This window comes from Sceloporus occidentalis, unplaced genomic scaffold, assembly GCF_023333645.1.
Source record: "Sceloporus occidentalis isolate IW3139 unplaced genomic scaffold, rSceOcc1.0.p SCAF_507, whole genome shotgun sequence".
NCBI lineage: Eukaryota > Metazoa > Chordata > Lepidosauria > Squamata > Phrynosomatidae > Sceloporus > Sceloporus occidentalis.
This window is the reverse complement of record NW_028317487.1, coordinates 139,328-157,746: the sequence shown is the minus strand read 5'-3', so window position 1 is coordinate 157,746 and position 18,419 is coordinate 139,328. Positions and strand designations below refer to the sequence as shown.

Genomic DNA, 18,419 nt, shown 5'->3' with positions numbered 1-18,419 from the left:
TTGTTTGCCGACGAGCAGACTTTGTGCGGAATGCGCTGTTTGCCGACGCGCAGACTTTGTGCGGAATCCGCTGTTTGCCGACGCGCAGACTTTGTGCGGAATCCGCTGTTTGCCGACGCGCAGACTTTGTGCGGAATGCGCTGTTTGCCGACGAGCAGACTTTGTGCGGAATGCGCTGTTTGCCGACGAGCAGACTTTGTGCGGAATGCGCTGTTTGCCGACGCGCAGACTTTGTGCGGAATGCGCTGTTTGCCGACGCGCAGACTTTGTGCGGAATGCGCTGTTTGCCGACGCGCAGACTTTGGGGGGATCCGCTGTTTGCCGACGCGCAGACTTTGTGCGGAATGCGCTGTTTGCGGACGCGCAGACTTTGTGCGGAATGCGCTGTTTGCCGACGCGCAGACTTTGTGCGGAATGCGCTGTTTGCCGACGCGCAGACTTTGTGCGGAATGCGCTGTTTGCCGACGCGCAGACTTTGTGCGGAATGCGTTGTTTGCCGACGCGCAGACTTTGTGCGGAATGCGCTGTTTGCCGACGCGCAGACTTTGTGCGGAATGCGCTGTTTGCGGACGCGCAGACTTTGTGCGGAATGCGCTGTTTGCCGACGCGCAGACTTTGTGCGGAATGCGCTGTTTGCCGACGCGCAGACTTTGGGGGAATCCGCTGTTTGCCGACGCACAGACTTTGTGCGGAATGCGCTGTTTGCCGACGAGCAGACTTTGTGCGGAATGCGCTGTTTGCCGGCGCGCAGACTTTGTGCGGAATGCGCTGTTTGCCGACGCGCAGACTTTGTGCGGAATGCGCTGTTTGCCGACGCACAGACTTTGGGGGAATCGGCTATTTGCCGATGTGCAGACTTTGGGGGAATCGGCTATTTGCCGACGCGCAGACTTTGTGCGGTGAATGACCCTGATTGGCTGTCATTTATTAAGCTCTCCTCTCAGGCCGTTATAAATAGTGTGTTTGTGCAACGCACGACAAACACGCATCATGGCCGTCCTGCGCAGTTACCTTCTCCTGTGCCTCGGGGCTCTGGTCACTTCGCATCCCGTTACCGAAGGACAGAGGAGCTTACAGGTTGGTTTGAAGACGCACGATGTCCCCTGAATATTGATAGGACGCGATGGATTAACCCTTCCATCGTTATTCATGTAATATGAATGAATCCTGGCACTGTTGAACAGCGTGTTTGTAGATGGCGTGTTCGCGTGTGCTGTAATATGTGTGCCAGTTCTCATTGGGGGCCCAAGATAAATATTCGAATCAGGCCAGCCCGGGTGCCTTTACTTCATACGCCATCTACTTCACAAGACGTACGGATTTCTAAATACTGCTACATGCAGAGGCATCACAGAGTTACTGGCGCAATTTATTAAGCCCGTTGTACAGAGCTCCAGAGTATGACGGCGCTATATAAATCAATAATAACACATTGTACAGCGCAGCGGAGTATGACGGCGATATATAAGTAATAATACACATTGTACAGCGCAGCGGAGTATGACGGCGATATATAAATAATAGTAACACACATTGTACAGCGCTGCGGAGTATGACGGTAATATATAAATAATAATAACACATTGTACAGCGCAGCGGAGTATGACGGCGATATATAAATCAATAATAACACATTGTACAGCGCTGCGGAGTATGACGGCGATATATAAATAATAACACACATTGTACAGCGTAGCGGAGTATGACGGCGATATATAAATAATAATAATAACACACATTGTACATCGCTGCGGAGTATGACGGCGATATATAAATAATAATAACACACATTGTACAGCGTAGCGGAGTATGACGGCGATATATAAATAATAATAACACATTGTACATCGCTGTAGAGTATGACGGCGATATATAAATAATAATAATAACACACATTGTACAGCGCTGCGGAGTATGACGGCGATATATAAATTATAATACAAATTGTACAGCGCAGCGAAGTATGACGGCGATATCTAAATAATAATAACACACATTGTACAGCGCTGCGGAGTATGACGGCGATATATAAATAATAATAATAACACACATTGTACAGCGCTGCGGAGTATGACGGCGATATATAAATAATAATAACACATTGTACAGCGCTGCGGAGTATGACGGCGATATATAAATAATAATAACACATTGTACAGCGCTACGGAGTATGACGGCGATATATAAATCAATAATAACACATTGTACAGCGCTGCGGAGTATGACGGCGATATATAAATAATAATAACACACATTGTACAGCGCTGCGGAGTATGACGGTGATATATAAATAATAATAACATTGTGTTAGCATCAATGTATAAGTGTGTGTGAGCGTGTAAGTGTGTGTTAGCATCGATGTGTAAGTGGTGTGAGAGGGAGTATGTGTTAGCATGAGTGGTGTGAGAGAGAGTTTGTGTGTTAGAATGAGTGTGTAAGTGTGTTAGCATGTGTAATTTGGGTGTGTTTACATATGTGTGGCATAGTGTACGTTGGAGGGGGGACAAGGGGCAATGATGGCACAGATAAGCTGTTTTGGGGGGCACTGACAAGATGGAGCAAAGATGGCACAGGCATGCTGCTTGGGGCTCTGATAAGCCGCTTGGTCAAAAGTGGCACTGACAAGCTGTTTGGGGGCAAAGATGGCGCTGCGGTACATGTTGCTTGGTGAAGTTGCGATTTCTAGTAAAGCCCCTGGACAACAACACTAATAACTGCCCCTTAACTGTTTCTGGGTGGGGGGAGAACCCCTTTACAGGGCATATCCAGTCACCTGAACCCCTCATCCCTCTAATAAGCCGCTTGTCTTCTTCAGCCCGTGGATGACGTTAAATTCTACGCAATCGACATCAGCGCTAAGGTGACGTCTCGCTTCGCCCGCAACGTCATCACGAGCAGAGCTGTCAATTACGCAAAGGTTTCCAAGGAGGTCTCCTTCGACGTGGATCTCCCTAAGACGGCTTTTATCACCAACTTCAGCATGTAAGCCGTCCAGGCTGCGGCATGCGCGGCTCCAGTGCCGCTACTAACCGTTATTATTTGTGGCTGACCCCTGAAAATACTGTAGTGTTTGTTAGAGGCTTTTCTCACATTCCCCATCTTGGACTCCTTTTTTGTGTTTGTTTTTTAGGGTGATCGATGGGGTCAATTACCCCGGGGTCATTAAAGAAAAGGAAACGGCAAAGAAACAGTATGAGAAGGCGGTCTCGAGGGGTCAGTCGGCTGGTCTGGTCAGGTAAGCGCCCCGCACTCTGTATCTCATATCACGTTCATCGCATCCACGCGCTGCACCCCAAAAACTTGCGCATGCTCTTGCAGTTTTATTTGCTTAATATGGGGGCCAGCTTATGGTCACCCCGTGGAGAAGTGCCTCACTCCCATCACACCATGCCACCGCTCTGTTGCTCATCGGGGCAAATCCGCGAGGTTCATGATGATGTCACAGCCACTCCCACAGCGTCCCACAGAGTCCAGTGGCCACTCATTGGCTGTAATCCCTGACTATTTACAGGGCTTCCGGCAGGAAGACGGAGAAGTTCTCGGTGTCGGTAAACGTGGCGTCACAAAGCAAAGTGACCTTCCAGCTGGTCTATGAAGAGATGCTGAAGAGGAACATGGGGAAGTACGAGATGTTCATCAAGGTGAAGCCGAAGACCCTCGTTGACAGCTTCCAGGTAACCACGGCTCCACAGGGCATGTTACGTGTAGCTCTGTGAAGGGGCAGATTCCTGTGAGTTCTGTTACATGTATGTTACATGTATGGTTCCACATTTCAGATCGAAGTTGATATATATGAGCCCCAAGGAATCAGCTTCCTGGAAGCCGCCGGCACCTTCATAACCAACGATTTGCTGCCGGTCGTCAAAAAATCTTTCTCTGGAAAAAAGGTACCACCAGCTCTGCCTGTCCGCAGGGCCCCCCTCAGGCCGGGTGGGGTAGGACACGTGACCCCGTGGGCCACAGGCTGGGTGGGGTAGGACACGTGACCCCGGGGGCCACAGGCTGGGTGGGGTAAGACACGTGCCATCAGGACCACAGGGGTGCAGCAGGATACACCCCCTGCAGGCAACTAATGGTACAGCTTTGGGTACAAATAAAAGATGCTCCGATGAAATCATGACATGCGAGGAGCCAGAAATGCGCTGGCCACATCTTCCCGCTGCTGCAAGAGTTTAAGCCTCGCCATATGATGCCATCGCAGGAAAGCCGTGTGCGTGTCCTATATACATGATGGGCATAAGGGAGGTCATGGCGTAATCTGCTCTTTCCCTGTAGGGCTGTGTCTCTTTCACGCCGACAATCGATCAGCAGCGTTCATGCTTAACATGCGCGACCACCTTACTGGATGGAGATTTCACCGTCACGTATGATGTCAACAGGGAGTCAGCAGGAAACATACAGGTAAGGAAGGCCCGAGTTAGCTCAATATATATATTTATATATATATATATATATATATATATATATACAGACTGTATAGCGCCCTGTATACAGACAGCGATGGCGGCACAGGAAGGATTCACATTTTCCATGCTTGTTTTCAGATTGTTAACGGATATTTTGTCCATTTCTTTGCGCCTCCAAACCTGCCAAAAGTGCCAAAAAACTTGGTGTTTGTAATAGACCGGAGTGGGTCCATGTGGGGCCGCAAGATGGAGCAGGTGAGCCGTCAGATCCTGGTGGGTTACGGCATTAACCGACGCGCTTCGCTTTAATGAAATCACTTTTACTTCTGCTCAGACTCAAGAAGCTCTTCTTGAAATACTGAAAGACGTCAAGGAGTCGGATCACATTAACTTCATATCATTCGATAGCGCCATCGACTTGTGGAAGGACTCCATGGTGAAAGCTACACTACAAAACGTGGAAGAGGCCAGAAATTTTGTCAGAAACCTTACTCCTCGTGGGGGTAGGTTAAGGGAAACAATGGGGTAGGGGTTAAATCTGAAAAGTGGCAAGTGGGCCAGAGGCACATGTTACGGTGTGGTCAATGTACAATGTGCTGTCAATGTACAATGTGCTGTCAATGTACAGTGCCGTAAAACGCAATTTTTGGACTCATAAGCAGCAAGCAGGGGCCTCCTTCCCGTCTCCCGACCACCTTCCGTGGGTCTGTGTACTAAAAAGCTCTCTGTTCCCATTACAGCGACAAACATCAACGACCCGGTGTTGAAAGCTGCCGAGTTACTCTATCAGGCCCACGAACGCAATGAGCTCCCGCCACGAAGCGCCTCCCTGATTATCTTGTTAACGGACGGCCAGGTGAACACAGGTAGGCAGAGACACCCGGCGGGAAATGGAAAAGCGGCGGGCGCGTGGATCTCTGTAAAGTCTTATTTCTCCCCCACAAGGTGAAGTAAATCTAGAAAAGATTCAGCAGAATGTAAAGATAGCCATTCAGGGAAAGTGCGCTCTCTACTCCTTGGGATTTGGCTACGGCGTGGACTACGCATTCTTAGAGAAGTTGGCTTTGGAAAACTATGGTTTGACTCGTAGAATTTACGAAGATTCAGACGCAGCTCTACAGTTACAGGTCAGTAATTTACATTCACTACTGGCCAATGTCTGCCTCACAAAGATCCCACCATTCCCGACACGCGGGGCGGATCCCACCATTCCCGACACGCGGGGCGGATCCCACCATTCCCGACACGCGGGGCGGATCCCACCATTCCCGACACGCGGGGCGGATCCCACCATTCCCGACACGCGGGGCGGATCCCACCATTCCCGACACGCGGGGCAAATCCCACCGTTTCCAGCACGCGGGGCGGATCCCACCCTTCCTCACACGCGGAGCAAATCCCACCATTCCCGACATGCGGGGCAAATCCCACCATTCCCGACACGCGGGGCAAATCCCACCATTCCCGGCACGCGGGCCAGATCCCACCATTCCCGACACGCAGGGCGGATCCCACCATTCCCGACACGCGGGGCGGATCCCACCATTCCCATCACACAAGGTGGATCCCACTATTCCCGACACACGGGGCGGATCCCACCATTCCCAGAGGCCACCCCCTTGACTCCCTGAGTAAATGCATGTAGAATACACATGTAGGAAGAGTTAATCATGTTTTGCTTCGCACTTTCCTTTCAGGGCTTTTACGACGAAGTTGCAAACCCCACCTTGCTGGATGTAGAGGTGCAGTACCCCGAAAACATGGTGTCCGACCTCACACAAAACACCTTCAAACATTTCTTTGATGGCAGCGAAATTGTGGTTGCCGGTCGCGTTGTCAATAATGATTTGAATTCATTTACATCAGAAGTGAAAGCCGAAGGAGTGAGTTCCTTGTAGTCTCCATAGAGCAACAAACCTAGTAACGGACCCTCACAGACATGGCTGGACTTAGGTGTTCGGGGGCCCTGTGCAAGTCACCCCATAGCAACCCCCCATCACCCCCAGAGTCCTTTTGTCAACTGTGTCATTGTCACGCACCTCTTTTCCTCCCCCATATAGTTCAGGTATAGATCAAATATTCAACACAAGGAAACACCTTGCGGGCAACTGAAAAGTCACATGCAAACCCAGCATTGAAGGTATAGATCAAATAATAATGCATGGAAAGCCTAAACTGCAGGCTTAGATCACAGGTCGCCAGCCCTGGCACCCAGACTCCACATATAGGACTTGCCCAGCACCCAGATTGCATCCACACACTAGCTTGCCCTTAGACATGTTTGCCCTAACATACTCTCTCTCTCCAATTTCTCTTAATTTCTCCCCTGTCTCATTATCTCTACTCTTTCTCATTATCTCTGCCCGTTCTGTCCATCTCCCCCCTTTCTCATTACCCAACTTTAACTCCCCCCTTTCTAATTATTTCACATTTCTCCTCATCTCTTCTATTTTTTCTATATTTATGCCCTTTCTCTTTATCTCTTTTCTTTCTCGTTATCACCCCATTGACCCCCTTCTCATTATCTCCCTTCCTCTTTATATCTCCTTTCTATCTCTCCCCTTTCTTTTTCATCTATCTTGGTACTCTTTATCTCCCCACCCTTCCTTTTTACCTTTCTCTTTATCTCTCCCTTTTTCCTCTTTATCTCTTCTATTTTTTCTCTTTACCTCACCCTTTCTCCCTACCCCTACCCTTTTTGTTTATCTCCTCTCCACTTTCTCTTTATCTCTCCATTTTCTCCCTACCTCTTCCCTTTCTCTTTTACATTTTCTTTGATCCCCTTTCTTATTATCTCTACTCTTTTTCTTTATTTCATATCTCCCATTTATCTTTATCTTTCACTATCTTTCTCTATCTTTTTTTTTTTCTTTTTATATCTGCCCTTTGTCCCCATTTCTCCCCTTCCTCCCTATCCCACCCTTTATTCATTATCTCTCCCCTTTTCTCCATCTCTCTTCTGTCTCATTATCTCCCCTTCTCACCATCTCTCCAACACTCTCCTTTCTCTCTCCTTCTCATTATCTCTCTCTCTCCTTTATCTTTCAGTGCTCTGTATCAATACCCAGCACACATAATAAGGGAGCATTGAAACAGAGGCATTGCTTTCCCTTTATTTTTGGCTGCTTAGGAGGAGATCTGTGATCAGTCCAGGTTGGACCAGTCCAGGTCGGACTAGCCCAATTTTGAACCATTCGCCCCCCCGGAGGCTCCCTCTGGGGTGTTACACCCCACAGGTCCCAAACCCCTAACTCTCAGTAAATAGAATAGGAGAAGCGCTCTAAGACTACGTTAACGGCACATCATGTGATAACTGTGTGTCATACATGTGCGATGTCCCCTAGATCTGCATTAATACAGATTTACCATTCATTGTGAAATGCAGAAAGTTTCTTTTGGGTCCAGGGTATGAATGGCACTGATCCGGGAGCAACGACAGAGGAATGGGCTGTAATTGGTTCTGTTTATTTTTTAAGATGGCAAATTCTTTAAATTACATTGAAAATGTGGATCTTCAGGAAAAAAATGATACATTGAAACAGCAAGAATACATCTTTGGAGACTTCAGCGAGCGGCTCTGGGCATATCTCACCATCCAGCAGCTCCTGGAGAAACGGTGCGTTCATCACACGATTATTTCATGTTTGGAATATTAAGAAGGGAGTGAAATCCACAAATCACAAGGACTCACGGGAGTGGAGGGGTGAGGCAGGATCATCGTTGGGAGGGAAGCCACTAAAGAAAGAAGAGGGGTATCTCAGATGAAAGGGTATCCCAGGGAAAAGGGGTATCTTGGAGTTGAGATGTACCTCAGATGAGAGGGTATCTCAGGGAAAAGGGGGATCTTGGAGGGGAGAGGTACCTCAGATGAGAGGGGTATCCCAGGGGAAAGGGGGAAACATTGATTTGGGTCCATTTCCGGTCCACCGGCAAACATTGATTTGGGTCCATTCCGGTCCACCGGCAAACATTGCTGCACTACAGATAATGATCACAAGAAACCCCCATGGAGATCAGACATATTTCATTCGCCGCTATCTACCATTTATTTTATTCCTAGAATTTCTTCCGTCGGTTCTGAAAAAAGTAATTTGACGAGTGAAATCCTGGATCTTTCTCTGAAATACAATTTTGTGACTCCGCTGACATCAATGGTTGTTACAAAACCAGAAGAGAAAGAAGCTGAGGAAGAAACGTTAATCGCTGACAAGTTTGTGGAAGGTATGATTGTGTTTATTGCAGGATCTTTGCTACAACTGATTGTAAGCTCTTAGGGCTAAGGTGTTCAGTAATGTCTCATCAGGATTGGTGCAGGGACACCACTAGAGGCTAAAGGCCTGTAACGTTGGCCCTCTACTTGGTCACCGCTCGTGGCTCCCCTCTGCCCGTCATGTGGTGCCTCTCATAGTGTGAAATAGTCATGTGACTTTGTGAGACGTGACATGACCCTGTCCCATACGTGTCACAGCTTGAGCCAGGAGGGGTGAGCCGGTGGCAGAATCCAAGCAATGGTAAACTGAAAAGCAGGAGGCAACGAGCCCCGACATGGTGGGCCGTAACACTACTTGTTAACCCTTTACAGATTACTATGGATGCTTCCTGTAAAATTCTACTGTCAAACACCTCTGCCTCTGATCTAGGTGTTCTTGCCCCAGGCGGGGTAACCAGTCCCATGATTTCAATTCCTAAAGCCAGGGGCCACCCATCAGTCCCACAGCTTGAGACTAAACCGAACGAATCTGTTGGGAGGGTGGCCGGGATGCTGACCTGTAAATAAATTCAGAAGGGAAGCGGCTTTGGCTACGACCGCGTCGATATAAGAACCCTAGGCCCTCGTTTCCTGGGGATCCGTAGCGTTTCCTGGGGATCCGTGGCGTTTCCTGGGGATCCGTAACGCTTCCCTCGCTTTCACCTCCTTGCTATAAGGTTGGGCTCCAGGGCTGGAACCTCGCGCTCTGAAACTCGTAAACATCATTCAGTTGGCCTTCTTCTGACGCGATCTCTGTTTTTTCTCTCTTTTCTCTTCATCTTCTGGCATGTTCGTTGTCGCCCATTTCCCAGGACAAGGTAAGTCATTTCCTCGAACAAATTCTTAGTATTTGTAAAGAACTCGAATAAAACACGTCCTCCGGCTTTAACTCTTCAAGTGAAATCTCGAACACGGAATGCAAGGAAAGCGATGGCTGCTTAAAAAAAAATGCGTCTGAAATTTCAGCAGATAAACTTTCTTCTCTTTGCGTATTCAGCAGGTAACCCTCCTCCGTATTCTGCACCAACTCACAACGGTAGGTACACCTGTTCAGAATGGGTAGAGGTGGTAGGTGTATCTGCAGCGTGAATCTATATGTACTCTTTGGGTATGTATGTGGTAGGTGCGCATGTATTTCACTCACCCCTCATTATTACCCGGGGCATGTATTTCACTCACCCTTCATTATTACCCAGGGCAGGTATTTCACTCAACCCTCATTATTACCCAGGGCAGGTATTTCACTCACCCTTCATTATTACCCAGGGCAGGTATTTCACTCACCCTTCATTATTACCCGTGGCATGTGTTTCGCTCACCCCTTCATTATTACCCGGGGCATGTGTTTCGCTCACCCTTCATTATTACCCAGGGCAGGTATTTCACTCACCCTTCATTATTACCCGGGGCATGTATTTCACTCACCCTTCATTATTACCCAGGGCAGGTATTTCACTCACCCCTCATTATTACCCGGGGCATGTATTTCACTCACCCTTCATTATTACCCAGGGCAGGTATTTCACTCACCCCTCATTATTACCCGGGGCAGGTATTTCACTCACTCCTCATTATTACCCGGGGCAGGTATTTCACTCACTCCTCATTATTACCCGGGGCAGGTATTTGTAACATATAAGACACTTTTAGGATATTAAGTCTTTTTAGCCTTTTACTTTATCAAATAATTGACAGGAAATACTGATTAACCCTTTATTCCTTACAGCTAATCACCAGCATTATTCTTCATCTTCGTCTCCAACATTTGGTAAGTTTTTCCGGATAAAATGTTTAGTAAAGAACATGGTGCGATGGAAATAAATAAAACTAGTGCACAGGTTTCCCTCAAGAGTCAACAGTCCATGCAGCATTAGCGGCATTAAAGCGCGGTTAAACTGGAAAATTCTGTTTAACCAATGCTTTTATTATGTACGAGCGTGTGAATATATATATATATATATATATACATATATAGTGCGTAAATATACGTAATGATAAAAATATATATAATAAATAAATGTGTTCTTTTTCTTAAGTTGATTCGGATCCACACTTTATTATACAAGTTCCCAGGAAGAGGGATGCCCTGTGCTTTAATATCCAGGAAAAGCCCGGCGCGGTGCTTAGTTTGATTACAGACCCTGAGTTGGGTATGAGATGTTTCATTTTATAATGTGTGTGTGTGTAAATATATAATATACTGTGTCTATATATATAATATAATATACTGTCCATATATATATATATATATATATATATATATATATATAATATAATGTGTCAACATATATATTTATATAATATAATATACTGTGTTCATATATATAATATAATATACTGTGTCTATATATATATATATATATATATATAATATACTGTGTTCATATATATATAATATACTGTGTCTATATATATATATATATATATAATATACTGTGTTCATATATATATAATATACTGTGTCTACAAATATAATATACTGTGTCTATATATATATTTATATAATATACTGTGTTAATAAATATATATATATATAATATACTGTGTCAACATATATATTTATATAATATACTGTGTTAATATATATATATATATAATATACTGTGTCTATATATATATATAATATAATATACTGTGTTCATATATATATAATATACTGTGTCTACAAATATAATATACTGTGTCTATATATATATATATACAATATACTGTGTCTATATAATATACTGTGTTAATATATATATATATAATATACTGTGTCTATATATATATATATATATATATATATATATATATATATATATATAATATAATATACTGTGTTCATATATATATAATATACTGTGTTCATATATATAATATACTGTGTCTATATATATATATATACAATATACTGTGTCTATATATATAATATACTGTGTTTATATATATATATATATATATATATATATATATATATATATATAAATAATATAATATACTGTGTCTACTGTCTATGTATATGTGTGTGTATATATATATATATATATAATATATATAATATACTGTGTCTATATATATCATATACTGTGTTTATATATATATATATATATATATCTCTAAGCATTTGACCCGAACCCCACGTAGCATCCCCTGAGGAACTTAATGAATCACTCGCCGGACCTCGCTTGGAGTACCGCTTGGGTTTGTAACTGGACTTTTTCTTATAGAACCAAACGTTTTATTTTTCAGGAATCTCAGTTAATGGGGAACTTATTGGAAACAAAAATGCGAACAGCAGCGTTTTATCGAATGAAACGTACTTCGGGAAGTTTGGGATTGTTAACAAGGCGATGGAGTTGGAAATAGAAGTGAATCCAGAGACGATCACCGTCGTCAGCGGAGGAGAGAAGAGGCTTTTCTCGTGGCAAGAAACGTTGTCTCTGCGTGAAGACGGGTACGTCGGCCCCTCGCCGGGTTCACAGCTTAACCCATTCTTTTTTTATACGCTTACATACAGGAAGGGCAGTAAAGCGGGAGTGGATTTTGCCCCTCATGCGAAATATAAGCAAACCCCTTTATTCCGGAAGCCTCCTTGAAGCAGCATATGAAGACAGGGCCCTACGAGCCGGGACATATCTTATTATTAGCTGTATCCCCCGCATCCAGGAACTCGCTGGACCACGTTATGGGAGCCGCATTTCATGTAACGACCTGTAACTGTTTCTTTGTAGCCTTGAAATGCAAATCAACAGAAAGAAGAACGTTCTGTTCACCATGGGAGAAGGTTTAAGATTTGTAGTTATTTTGCATAAAGTCTGGAAGAATCACCCCCTGCACCGGGATTTCTTGGGATTTTACACATTGGACAATCACAGATTCTCCCCCAAGGTCCACGGGCTGCTAGGTGAGGTTATTGGGCTCGGCGCCGCTCTCACGTTACACTCGTTCAGCGTCTCAGGGGATAATAACGCATATATCGTATGTAATAGATATCCCTCCGTTTATTTCCAAGGGCAATTTTTTCACGGAATCGACTATGAGATCTTCAATATTCACAAAACCTCAGAGCCATTAAAACCAGACGCTACGATGCTAGTGAAGAGCCGCGTGCTGACGGTGACCAGGTACGGGCGCGTTGGCTTTGTCAGGGAGGGAAGGCTCGCGTTTTCTGGACGAGGCTCGCGTTCTCGTAGAGGAGCTGTAATCCGCTATTCGTTTCATTTCAGGGGCACGCAGCGAGATTACATGAGAGACGCGCAGAGCGGCCGGAAAGTGCCGTGCTGGTTCGTTCATTATAACGGCCAGGGCCTCATCGATGGCGCCCACACCGACTACCTCGTGCCTGCTTTATTCAGCAGTACCCGAGCCACGGCCGTAATCTGATCATCAGATAATCCCGCACCCGTTACGAAATGGAACGGTGTCTTTACAGAAATGATCTCTAGCTAATTCCGAATAAATAAACAACTTCTTTGTGGATTAAACAATAAATTGTTACAGTATTTTATTTTATTTTCGTTAGTTCATTTTAACAGGACAGATTTCACATTGACAGCCCGTGGAAGTGTGCGTGGCCGGCCGGCAGCGCGTTAATGAGGTTATATTTTATTTTAGCTGCCCTTAGAAATCCCCTGATGTCACAATAACTTCATCTTTCCTCGCGGATCGTACCGGGGATCAGCCATCGGATCCGGTTCTCGCACTCGCCGGGGCAGCAGATCTCTGGCTTTAAGAGAAATATTTATTTAGAACACCGGGCATCACAAATAATGAATGAAACCTCTCTATGTCTAGCGATATATGGGGCAGATCGGAGGGTCTGTCCTTTAAAATGGAATCATTAAGCCCCGCTACCATCCGCAGCAATTCATTAGCATTCATTTTCAAATACACAGTATTTTCATAAAATACACAAATTCAAGTTTTAAAAACAAAAACAGATTATTAAATGGTTATTTCCAGGATCAGCCCGAATTTATTGCCATAACGCTGGGATCATGGGCTTTGTCAATAAGGCCGAGGTTGTGCAGATTAATGATGGAATCCGCAATGATCCGCGCCGTTCTTTTCTGATAACCGCCGGACGTGACCATAACGATAGGAATGCCGCGGTTCCTGGCAATCGCGAAAACGATCTCATCCCTCTTTATAATACCCTAAAAACAGCAGATCAGGAGGAACATGCGTGACATTTTGGCAGCTGTATGCGTGTGAAACATACACCCAGGACATTCAACCCAATCCAGGCTTTAGAAACCCGTGGGGCCAAATCCGCTTAACTACAAAAAGGCTCTCTAATACCCACCCCCATAACCACCACGCGGGCCCCATCCGCTTAATTGCAAAAGTCCATCGGTCACATCTGGCTCAGGTAAGACGGCTGCGCTGCTGCCTATGTTGGATCCATAAGCGAGTTTAACTCCCATTTAATATCTTTCCTACAACCACTCCAGGCTACAGTATGAGATTCCACGCACACCACACCAGTTTCCAGTTCTTACTTGAGGAGAAATAGAGAGTCCCCCGAGTGGGTCCCCATCCAGAATATCGGTTCCCGCATTATATATGACGACGTCCGGCTTCATTTCATTAAGGGCTCCTCGCACGTGAACGTCAACCTTCTCCAGATACTCCACGTCTTCCGTTCCCCACTCCAGCTCCACCTTCCGCTTTATGGCGCCTGCACGCAAAAGTAACCCCGTAGCAGAGCTTACAGTTACCCAGCGGGTACACAGCATTACCCCTGAGCATTTTACAGCACAGTACAGATAAAACTCAGTTTAGCGAATAATCCCCCAGCTGCAGGGGCTGTGTTGGGGGAGCACAGAAAGAATCCAGAAGTATCCTAGCTCGATCCATTTCTGGCTTCCTCTTTGCCCAGGATGATGCCCCCGATTCACTTACGTTTAGCATAAGCATCCCCGGGATATATGTAGCGATTGTAAACGTCCAGAATATACACCCTCTTATCGTCCAGAAAGTCCCGCTCGTGTCCGTTACCCTAATGGGGGGGGGGGGGGACATGTCAGCGGAAAGGCCACAGAACCACGTATATGTGCTGGCCCAGTAAACAAATTTATCTCAAGATCTATATGGTACCTGATGGGCATCCAGGTCTATAATGGTCGCCTTGGAAACGCCTTCAACGCGATCAAATAAGAACTGAAATAAAGAATGACAGCGATTGGGGAAGGTCCCTGTGCTCTGCCGCCATCGTATCTCCTCCGGAGCGCGCCGGAAGGTGGCGTGTAGTATGCGCAGAGCCGGCAGCCGGAGCCAACCAACCCCAACCCAACCAACCCCAGAGAGGCGCGAGGAGAAGGAGCTCATTCCACTACCGGCGCTCGGCACGGCGGAGGGCCCCGGAAGCGCATGGGAGGCACAGAGCTGACCTGCACAGAACGTCCACCGCCCGCCACTTACCCTGATCATTAACGTGATGTCGGCGTAGGCGCAGAATCCTCCCCCCTTCTCACCCGAGCAGTGATGGAAGCCGCCACCTGGGGACGGTAAACGCATGGCGGTCAGCGCTCCGTGAGGTACAGATGGGTAACGATCTCATACCTGCCGATACCCCCGAGACACTGGAGCACCAGCCCAGGGCATTAACAGCACGGGGATTATTAACATCGGGAGTAAAACTTAACGTGAAATTACGACCCGTTATCACTACAGGCCGAGTGTCCACGGCAGAAATCCAGGAGGGGAAGTATTACTTCACACGCTCACTCAGGACCCCCTGCTCACGCGCAGTCACTAAAAAGACACAATGAGCCACGCGCAGCTCCTCCACTCACCGACATTAATGGCCCATCCTCTGTCTAGAGCGAGCTTTCCAGCCTAAAAAAATGAGAAGAGTCAGCGAGAGCGCCTGTGCGGGCCGGCGGTTATTTGGCGCTTGGTAGACCCGCTCTCCATGCGCGCTCTAAACATGCAAAATCTCAACACAAAGCCCCCAAAACCCAGAGAATCCGGGGGGGGTGGGTGCAAAGAGAATGACAGCAGGGGGCGCTCACCATTATACTGCCACCGGTCTGCATCCTCAGGGGTCTCAGAACTCTTCTCTGTACCAGAAAGTTGGGGAGCAGGACAAGAGGGGGGATCTCTGTTATGGTGGCTACCACGAATGACCACTACAAGCGGAGAGAAGCACGTATCACTTATCACGCGCGTCCTAGAGGTCTGCTGGAGGCACTGATAAAAAACCTCGCATCTCTCTCACACACAGACACACACCTCACAAACACTCACACTCATTAATACCCACTCACATGTCACAGAGGTAAAAACTCACTCCCACCTCACACGCTCATAAACACTTCCATCCCACGCACACTCAAACGCTCACACCACACAAAGATAAATTCTCACACGCAGGCACGCTCACATCTCACACACTCTCGCACAACCCACACGCAGACACGCTCACTCGTCTCACAGACACGCTCACTCGTCTCACATCTCCCAGACACGCTCGGTGGGTCTGAGGTGCACACGGACAGGACTGAACTGCAGTCAGACGTCTTCCCAAAGTATCATCTGTTCCTCTCATGAACGCAGCGGGTGCAGCATGGCAGACATGAGGGGTGTTTCACCATAACGCAGCAGTCAATACCTTTAATTTATTTAAGTAGCGCTTTGTATGAACGACCAATAAATCCTCCTCTGAGGCCTCTCGAGCGGCTACAACCGTCTCATCTGTGACCAGCCTCTCCTCTGGAAAACAAACCATTTATCGGTGAAGATGCAGCCGGCGCATTTCACTAATCAGAGTGGGGGCATGTGCAGCCCGGGGCATCTCACTAATCAGAGTGGGGGCATGTGCAGCCCGGGGCATCTCACTAATCAGAGTGGGGGCATGTGCAGCCCGGGGCATCTCACTAATCAGAGTGGGGGCATGTGCAGCCCGGGGCATCTCACTAATCAGAGTGGGGGCATGTGCACGGATATTCACCTCTCAGGTAACCAATGACCTTCCCCCATTTCCCGGAGTCGAAGGGGTGCAGCCGCTCTAGTCCCAGAAAGGAGATGTTATAATTGGGGGAATAGACGATCGGCCAACATGTCGGGGGGGTCTCCCCGTACAGCTCTGTGGGGTGAGGCCTGAAAACCAAAAACAACTTAGTACCGGAGCCACAACGCTCCCATTTTACACATTCCCGCTCTCCCCGCACCTGTTATATACAGATAAATCAGAAGCCCCCCACACCTGAACTTCCACCCAGCCAGTGGCCATTAGGGGGCGCATCTCCCAGGGGCCACAGGATGGGGGAGCAGATGGAGACAGAGCTTATGGGGTAATGAGAAATTGTGTAATTATGGCTACGATCAGAGGGGACTCCACCTCAAACAAGCCAAGCTCCAGCAGGTACACACAACCTGCCCCCCCCCACCTTCACAATATACCTCACTGTACTCCCCACCTGCCCTCTCTCCCTGTACTACCTCTCCATCCACCACAAACCCCCTGTCCTCCCCACCTGCCCCCCCCATTCAGTACATGTCCTCCCCACCTGCCCCCCCCCCCATTCAGTACATGTCCTCCCCACCTGCCCCCCCCCCATTCAGTACATGTCCTCCCCACCTGCCCCCCCCCATTCAGTACATGTCCTCCCCACCTGCCCCCCCCCATTCAGTACATGTCCTCCCCACCTGCCCCCCCCATTCAGTACATGTCCTCCCCACCTGCCCCCCCCCATTCAGTACATGTCCTCCCCACCTGCCCCCCCCCATTCAGTACATGTCCTCCCCACCTCCCCCCCCCCCCCCATTCAGTACATTTCCTCCCCACCTCCCCCCCCCCATTCAGTACATGTCCTCCCCACCCCATTCAGTACATGTCCTCCCCACCCCATTCAGTACATGTCCTCCCCACCTGCCCCTCCATTCACTACATAGCCCCCGTACTCACATCCTTCCGCATTCTAGACTCTCGAGCTGCTGATGACGTCAGTGGGAGGCGGAGCTGCACCTGTCGTTGTGACCATAGAGATGAGAACTGCGACCAAAAATTAGTTTTACATCGACGGAAACGGACAAACACGGCTAACCAAGCGGCATGACGTAACGCAGGCGGGGCGGGGGTTGTTTCAGTCCCTGGGCATAAGCACGAGCATTCTGCCCTCCTCGGGGGTTATGACACAAACTAATGGGTGCTGCTTTCTAGCGCTTTCTGCCCAGGGACTGAAATAACTCCACCCCCCGGGGGCAGAATTGAAATAATCCCACCCCAAAATCCAGGACTGAAATAACCCCCCCCCGGGGCAGGACTAAAATACCCCCACACACACACACAAAAAGTGCAAAACTGAAATATCCCCACCCCAAAGGTGCAATACTGAAATAATCCCACCCCAAGGGGGCAGGACTAACATATTACCAATACAGAGTAGATATTCTCCACCTTGTGCAAACACCCAATCTGCTTTACCCAATACCCAATCTACCCCCAGAAATATCCAATCCGTATTAGTAATACCCCCACCCCAAGGCAATACCCCATCTGTATTAGTAATACCCCCACCCCAAGGCAATACCCCATCTGTATTAGTAATACCCCAACCCCAAGGCAATTCCCCAGCGTGTCTACAATAACGCCCCGTGCCAGTGGATCCACAGTAACGCTCCGCCCCTCTTTGTACAGTAACGTCCCTCTCCCTACAGGGCCCGCCTCCTCCTGGCTCGCGGCGGATTTCCCGTGAATGAAACACATGGCGGGAGCTGGGGCTTTTGTGAGACCGTGAGACCCGCGGAACTAGAACCCTGAACCCCCCAATTGGTGT

General features: G+C 47.5%; 2 protein-coding genes across 2 annotated transcripts; one reads left to right on the top strand and one right to left on the bottom strand.

Annotated features, from left to right (window-relative positions):
* The first annotated feature begins 990 nt into the window (after positions 1 to 990).
* LOC149271460 (inter-alpha-trypsin inhibitor heavy chain H3-like) lies at positions 991 to 13,020 on the top strand. Its single transcript, XM_089507404.1, has 20 exons — positions 991 to 1,077; positions 2,816 to 2,982; positions 3,131 to 3,235; positions 3,512 to 3,674; positions 3,777 to 3,887; positions 4,276 to 4,401; positions 4,545 to 4,661; positions 4,741 to 4,909; positions 5,147 to 5,272; positions 5,352 to 5,533; positions 6,104 to 6,289; positions 7,883 to 8,022; positions 8,467 to 8,627; positions 9,468 to 9,473; positions 9,656 to 9,691; positions 10,692 to 10,805; positions 11,887 to 12,091; positions 12,369 to 12,541; positions 12,650 to 12,761; positions 12,864 to 13,020. The coding sequence occupies exons 1-20, from the start codon at positions 991 to 993 to the stop codon at positions 13,018 to 13,020; spliced, it is 2,643 nt and encodes an 880-aa protein (XP_089363530.1).
* A 265-nt stretch (positions 13,021 to 13,285) lies between these two features.
* On the bottom strand, positions 13,286 to 17,560 carry LOC149271459 (histone deacetylase 11-like). The gene is made up of 11 exons (XM_089507402.1): positions 17,549 to 17,560; positions 16,592 to 16,811; positions 16,253 to 16,353; positions 15,654 to 15,701; positions 15,435 to 15,477; positions 15,061 to 15,137; positions 14,737 to 14,799; positions 14,542 to 14,638; positions 14,139 to 14,317; positions 13,620 to 13,793; positions 13,286 to 13,363 (listed from the first exon to the last, which is right to left on the bottom strand). Exons 1-11 carry the CDS (start codon positions 17,558 to 17,560, stop codon positions 13,286 to 13,288), a joined length of 1,092 nt encoding a protein of 363 aa, XP_089363528.1.
* Positions 17,561 to 18,419: the final 859 nt, after the last annotated feature.

Excerpts from the sequence above, each read along its gene's own strand:
- LOC149271459 (XM_089507402.1), bottom strand. Across the intron at positions 14,800-15,060 it reads ACATCACGTTAATGATCAGG|TTCTTATTTGATCGCGTTGA; the intron begins GTAAGTGGCGGG and ends TCTTTATTTCAG. Across the intron at positions 13,364-13,619 it reads CCCATGATCCCAGCGTTATG|CCAGAGATCTGCTGCCCCGG; the intron begins GCAATAAATTCG and ends TTTCTCTTAAAG.
- LOC149271460 (XM_089507404.1), top strand. The coding sequence starts at position 991 with ATGGCCGTCCTGCGCAGTTACCTTCTCCTGTGCCTCGGGGCTCTGGTC. Across the intron at positions 6,290-7,882 it reads CAGAAGTGAAAGCCGAAGGA|ATGGCAAATTCTTTAAATTA; the intron begins GTGAGTTCCTTG and ends TTATTTTTTAAG. Across the intron at positions 10,806-11,886 it reads GATTACAGACCCTGAGTTGG|GAATCTCAGTTAATGGGGAA; the intron begins GTATGAGATGTT and ends TTTATTTTTCAG.